This window comes from Haematobia irritans, chromosome 3 (genome assembly GCF_050003625.1).
Source record: "Haematobia irritans isolate KBUSLIRL chromosome 3, ASM5000362v1, whole genome shotgun sequence".
NCBI lineage: Eukaryota > Metazoa > Arthropoda > Insecta > Diptera > Muscidae > Haematobia > Haematobia irritans.
The window spans coordinates 99639611-99646819 of NC_134399.1; the positions used below are offsets into that span (position 1 = coordinate 99639611).

The 7209-nt window shown below is 37.5% G+C and overlaps 1 protein-coding gene across 1 annotated transcript; it reads right to left on the reverse strand.

The window, feature by feature from the left end:
• Positions 1–1727: 1727 nt before the first annotated feature.
• Positions 1728–6971, reverse strand: LOC142231096 (uncharacterized). Its single transcript, XM_075301715.1, has one exon. It carries the CDS (start codon positions 6969–6971, stop codon positions 1728–1730), a length of 5244 nt encoding a protein of 1747 aa, XP_075157830.1.
• Positions 6972–7209: the final 238 nt, after the last annotated feature.

The following is a 7209-nucleotide window of genomic DNA, read 5'->3' on the forward strand; positions in this document are numbered from 1 at the left end:
CATATTTAAGGAGATATTGGCAAAAGAAGTTTTTCATATAAAAACTTCAATTTTTTTGGGTTTTGGGTGGATTTTTCAATTTTTTGGGGTGGTCACGAATTATAGTCCTTTTCGCTCTAGGACGCTTAGATTAGGAGATATGAGCAAAAGAAGTTTTTCATATAAAAATTTAAATTTTTTTAGGTTTTGGGTGGATTTTTCAATTTTTTGGGGGTGGTCACGAATTAAAGTCCTTTTCGCTCTAGGACGCATATTTAAGGAGATATGGGCAAAAGAAGTTTTTCATATAAAAATTTCAATTTTTTTTAGGTTTTGGGTGGATTTTTCAATATTTTGGGGTGGTCACGAATTAAAGTCCTTTTCGCTCTAGGACGCATATTTAAGGAGATATGGGCAAAAGAAGTTTTTCATATAAACATTTAAATTTTTTTAGGTTTTGGGTGGATTTTTCAACTTTTTGGGGGTGGTCACGAATTAAAGTCCTTTTCGCTCTAGGACGCATATTTAAGGAGATATGGGCAAATGAAGGTTTTCATATAAAAATTTCAATTTTTTTAGGTTTTGGGTGGATTTTTCAATTTTTTGGGGGTGGTCACGAATTAAAGTCCTTTTCGCTCTAGGACGCATATTTAAGGAGATATGGGCAAAAGAAGTTTTTCGTATAAAAATTTCAATTTTTTTAGGTTTTGGGTGGATTTTTCAATTTGTTGGGGGTGGTCACGAATTAAAGTCCTTTTCGCTCTAGGACGCATATTTAAGGAGATATGGGCAAAAGAAGTTTTTCATTTAAAATTTCAATTTTTTTAGGTTTTGGGTGGATTTTTCAATTTTTTGGGGGTGGTCACGAATTAAAGTCCTTTTCGCTCTAGGACGCATATTTAAGGAGATATGAGCAAAAGAAGGTTTTCATATAAAAATTTCAATTTTTTTTGGGTTTTGGGTGGATTTTTCAATTTTTTGGGGGGTGGTCACGAATTAAAGTCCTTTTCGCTCTAGGACGCTTAGTTTAGGAGATATGGGCAAAAGAAGTTTTTCATATAAAAATTTCAATTTTTTTTAGGTTTTGGGTGGATTTTTCAATATTTTGGGGTGGTCACGAATTAAAGTCCTTTTCGCTCTAGGACGCATATTTAAGGAGATATGGGCAAAAGAAGGTGGTGAGGAATAAAACAAATGTTGAGTTTGAATTTTATTACACCATAAGGTAGATTTATTAAAAATTCTGTTGAAGACTTTATTCGCGAGCTGTTCACTTGTTTCAATCAATGGGCGAAGCTAAAGTGATTTTTGATTTCATTGTTCAATTCTAGTGTACCAAATTTAAAGCGGTACTTCATTCATTATTTTATCAATGATATTTCAAAGTCATTCATATTTTCTACATACGTATAAAGTATTGCTTAAGCTTACTCTTTTTCATTCATAGGTTTACATTCATTGATATTAACAGTTTTTGAAAGCAACAACAACATATTCATATTAGTAAAGTAATATAAAAAACAACAATAACAATACTCATTGAGAATCATTCTACGTGAGATTATTAAAGTGACAAGAGCAATGAGTATAATTATGAATGAGAACACAGTGTTATACACAACGAGAAATATATAATATAACAAATAGACAGCTAAGCATGAATGAAGTAAATAATAATAAATTTGAAGCGAGCACAGTGTGGATTAAAAGTACGTTCACCACCATCCCGGCCCCCCTGAAACGTAGTTTCAGATTATGGGAAGTTTTACCAAGGTAGAAATAGGACGTGTCATTTCTCCGCATTGCGTTTTAAGTTTTACAGCTCTTACATTGCCATCTATACCGGGATATGTTTCGATCACTTTTGCCAGTAGAAATTTGGAGGGAGGTAAATTCTTTTCTTTGACTACAACAACATCTCCAACTGCTAGATTTGGTTGAGGTCTATTCCATTTTGGTCGCTGTTGCAGAGAAGTTAAATATTCTTGATGCCAACGTCGCCAGAAACCTTGAAACATATTTTGTACATGCTGCCAATATCCAAGTCTGTTTGGTGTGAGGTTGACCAGATCTCCTTCGGGAACAGTTGTATAAGGCCTGCCAATAAGAAAATGAGCCGGCGAAAGGTATTCGCAATCTGTATCTGGAACAGTGCCTAAGGGTCTTGAATTAACTACGGCTTCCACCTGAGCCAATAGAGTGTGCATCTGCTCGAATGTTAATTCTGTATTTCCAATAACTCGTTTAAGATGCAACTTAACCGATCGAACCGCCGACTCCCACATTCCACCCCAGTGGGGTGCAAATGGAGGAATAAACGTCCATTGTATACCGTCTTCGGCTAAAGATGCGGAGACAATTTCGTTATGAGTTTGCGACAAAATTACTTTGTGCATCTCGTTTAATTCTCGAGATGCCCCAAGAAAATTTCTTCCATTGTCACTAAAGATTTTTTTACATTTTCCTCTTCTCGATATAAATCTTTTTAAAGCGGCAATAAAACAATCGGTGCTTAAATCAGTGGCGAGTTCCAAATGTATGGCGGAGGTGACTAGGCATACAAATAAACAGATATACCCTTTAGATTTCTTTGCATTTCGTCCTGAGTATTGTTTTAAAATTATTGGGCCTGCATAGTCGCAACCAGTGTTTTCAAAGGGAAACGCTTGACGTACCCGGATGGATGGTAAATCTGCCATTAACTGTTGTGTATTAATTTGTCGTTGTCGAAAACATTTGAGGCAATTATGAGTCAGATTTCGAATCAGATTTCTTGCACCAATAATCCAATAGGTTTGACGGGCAATAACAAATAAGGCCGATACTCCGGGATGCAGATTTTTCTCATGAAGGTTTTGTAAAATCAATTTGGTTATTCGGCTACATTTTGGCAAGATTATTGGATATTTTGAAGCATTGCCTAGTTCTGAGTTACGTAGGCGCCCACCTACCCGTAACAAGCCGCTGCCGTCTATGAAGGGGTGTAGTTTTGCTAATGAAGATGTTGTACTTACTAGGCGTTTACTTTGTAATAGCGTGCGCTCTTCGCTAAAGGCATCTTGGGCATACTTTGTCAGAATCAGTTCGGCGTGTTTAAAGTTGTTGAACGAAATATTCGGCGATTTTATTTGGTGTGGATATCTAGTGGCATTGATGAACTTGAAGATGTAGGCTACGACACGTATGAGTTTATTCCATTTCGAAATGCGGTGTACCAATTCATGTAGTGGATTATAGTCATTCATTGTTGAGACCAGAACTTTTGAAGAAAGTTTAAAGGCAGAAAGGGCGTCAGGATCTGTAATTACATCAAATGAATTAGAACAGTTATTCATATTACTGATTTGGAATGGGTCCCTCAGCCATTGTGGGCCCTTCCACCAAAGATCAAAGGAACGAAGTGTTGATACAGGCATCCCTCTTGAGGCACAGTCGGCCGGATTTTCTTTAGAGGCAACATGATTCCAAAACTTACGAGGCAATATTTCCAATATTTCTGATGTTCTGTTGGCTTCGAATGTCTTTAACTTAATGGGTGGTTGAGATAGCCAACACAAAACAATTGTTGAATCACACCAAGCTCGTATATCAATTGATTTGTGTGGCAAGGCTTCTTTTATTCTTTTGAGTAGACGAGATAAAATAAGAGCTCCGCATAATTCAAGACACGGCAACGATTTTTGTTTGATGGGAGTTACCCTTGTTTTAGCAGCAATGAGTTTGACATGAGTATGACCAGTGTCGTCTACGGATCGACAATAAACTGCGGCAGAGTATGCGTGTATGGAAGCATCCGAGAAACCATGCAGCTCCAATTTTGTAACATCATTCAAAATGTATCGTGGAAGTGTAAAATCTTGAATAGAAATTAAATCTTGTCGAAATGTAGTCCATTGACGTGTAAGATTTTCAGGAAGTGGTTCATCCCACGATAGCTTGTGTGACCATAGTTCTCTTAGTAGAATTTTAAATTGTATTACCACAGGAGATAATAAACCCATGGGATCAAATATACGTGATACATCAGATAGTACCTGCCTTTTTGTTGCGACTGGATTTTTGTTGAGTTCTATATGATACCCCAGTTGATATGACGATGGTCTCCAAAAAATACCGAGCACCTTTTTTACATCCTTTTCGGGAGCTGCAAAAAACAATTGATCTTGTGTACTATCTGATATACTCACGCAATTTGAAACCCATTTCCTTAGTTCCAGGCCTGCTTGGGCTAGTAGATTTACCAAATTGTCACGTATGAAAACGATTTCTTCTTCCGTTTGTGCCCCGGTAATAACATCATCTACATAAAAGTCCTCCATCACCACCTTCGATGCAATGGGGAACTTGGATTTATAATCATAGGCTAACTGCTCCAACACTCGTACTGAAAGATATGGCGCACAAGATGTGCCATATGTAACCGTGCATAAAATGTAATGTTGTACCTCGTGTAACGGCGACTCTCTCCATACAATACGTTGATAATTTTTGTGATCTTCAGATATCCATATTTGTCTGAACATTTTTACTATGTCGGCTGAGAAAACATACCTGTGGAAACGAAATCTCAAACAAACAGCAAATAAGTCCCGTTGTATACTTGGCCCAATGTGCAAGTTATTATTAAGCGATATACCGTTGGAATCTTGAAATGAGCCATCAAACACGACTCTAATTTTTTCTCCCAAGACTGGATGATGGGGTAGATAAAAAACTCTACCATCAGTAACATTAATCTCATGAGGTTTGAGTTTACGCATATGTCCCAATTTTTCATAATCTCGCATAAAACCAATATACTTATCTCGAATTGCTGGATTTCGTTGAAGCCTTCTTTCGACAGCATAGAATCGAGACAGCGCACCATTTAGTGTATTTCCAAATATTGGGTTTTCATTTTTAAAAGGCAACTGAACTACGTACTTACCATCACTTGCACGCCAGTGAGTGGTTTGAAAGTGCGTCTCTACAAAAATGTCATCTGGATCGGCTTTAGTATGGTGTTCAGTTTCTTCTAGTTCCCAAAAGCTTCGAAGGCAACGATCAATATCCACGGTGGTAACAAGTGTAGTAGTTTGGTTGTAAATTTGCTCTGCCTCAGCACAAGTTACAACCCATCCAAAAATTGTTGAAATTGCAATAGTATTGCCCTGTGAATCAATACGTTTGTTGAATGTGAAAATATTCCAAATATGTTCTAGGCCAAATAAAATATCAATCTGTGACGAAATGTTGTATGTGGGGTCAGCAAGAGGCAAATCCATAAGTTGATTTTTGATCTTATTTTCAAAGCTGTAGCCAGGAAGAGATGTAGTTATTTTAGGCAGAACATGTACCTTGGCGTTAATCGATTGCTCAGAGATGCGTGAACGTACGAATATTTGACATAAACCCCGAGTTGTCTCGGCTTTAATTGATGAAATACCATTTACAATTATTTTTGAGGGATATCTTTGAAGGCCTAGACGTTGAGCACAACTCTCAGTGATAAAAGACAGCTTTGAAGCGGTATCTAATAAAGCTCGACATGTTATAAACTTTCCAAAGCGATCTCTGACATAAATAGAAGCAGTGGGCATGACAAATTCTTTGTCTGACGTACAATGTTTACTACTAGATGGAAGTGAAGGTAACGAAATGGGACATGCAATGTTAGCGGTAGTGGACCACTGAATATTGGCACTAGCTGTATTATTAGAAGAAGACGGTGATTCAGGGGGTGAAGACTCCGAAACTTGACCGGGTAAATATGTAGGTTCATGTTCATTACTCGGAAGATGTAGGAGTGAATGATGTCTTCGATGACATTGCTTGCATCTACCTTTTGATGCACAGTTGGAAACCGCATGACCCTGTCTGAGACAATTATAACATAGTGCAGATTCTTTTACGAAGTGACGGCGCTCATTAATATCTTTTTGCAGAAATGTGGGACATGTAAAGATTGAATGGTCGGGACACTTGCACAATAAACAGCTGGGTTTTGCTTTAGTACTCACCAGACATTTTGTATGGTTACCTTGTGACTTGCCTGAATGACTGTGCTTGGATTGATGGGCCTGTTTCTTTGCACACAATTCAACCTCTTCGCAGCGATTGTCTAAGAATTCAAAAAAATCGTTAATGGTAGGAAGTGGATTATCTCGACTCTCACGAATCCACTTGCTCTTTGATTCAGGATCAAGTTTAGATAACAATAAATAGATTAACCACCAATCTCTTTCATCTTTACCTATAGCATCAAGACCACGAATTATTTCATTTGCCCCGTCAGATATTTTTCTCATGGTTGCAGCATTTTCCGTCGATATTGATGGTAGGGCCATAAATGCTTCTATGAAAGAAGTAACAATTTGCTTAGGGCGATCATACCTATCATTGAGCCTTGTCCAAGTTGTTTGAAAAGCAGTTTCGGTAACCGGAATATGTTGTATTAATCTTGCGGCATCTTCTTTGAGTAGCGACTTCAGGTAATGAAACTTTTGAATATTTGATATTCCTTTTGATCCTATAGCGCTCTCAAAAAGATCTTTAAAACTTGGCCAATCTTTGTATGTCCCTGTAAAAAATGGAATATTTATGCGAGGTAAATCATTTTCTTTAGGATGGCTAGTCGTTGAAAGTTTTTCCAAAAATGCAGCCTGTTGATCTGCCAACTTTGCTATTGCTCCCGAGTTGGCTGTACTTTCATTCAAAGTAGGAGCATATTGTGATTTTAAAGCATACAGTTTACCACGCGCTGAAAGGTATTTCTCTTCGTAGCTTGCAAAATCAGCCTCCGGGTCCGCAAAATTTTCCACATCTTTGAATTTGTATAAATCATCTGTTAATTTTACAAACGCTTGCCAAACCTCTTCCAAACGCTCCAAGCGGCTAACCACATCATCGAAAGTTGTTTCTGCGGATGGAACCTGAGCAAACGCCAAAGCACGAGTAATTGAGCCTTTCAAGCGACCTCTGGTCATCGTCAAGGAATTCATTTCTTCCGACATGATGTGTTATTTTTTACTTTAATTTGCACAAGAACTTCCTTAAGACAAGTATAGTGCAATCAAATTTGCGTCCAAAACTTGATCAGAACGAGATCGATTTTTTTTTTAAATAAAATTGATACGTTCTTCGATTTTGATAGTTGTGGAATTCCAGATTTTATTAAATGACTGGAAGATCCGGTTCCAGAAGGACCAACACTTATGGTGAGGAATAAAACAAATGTTGAGTTTGAATTTT

What these genes read in the sequence shown, in the direction of transcription:
- LOC142231096 (XM_075301715.1), bottom strand. Translation starts at nt 6,971, where the DNA reads ATGTCGGAAGAAATGAATTCCTTGACGATGACCAGAGGTCGCTTGAAA.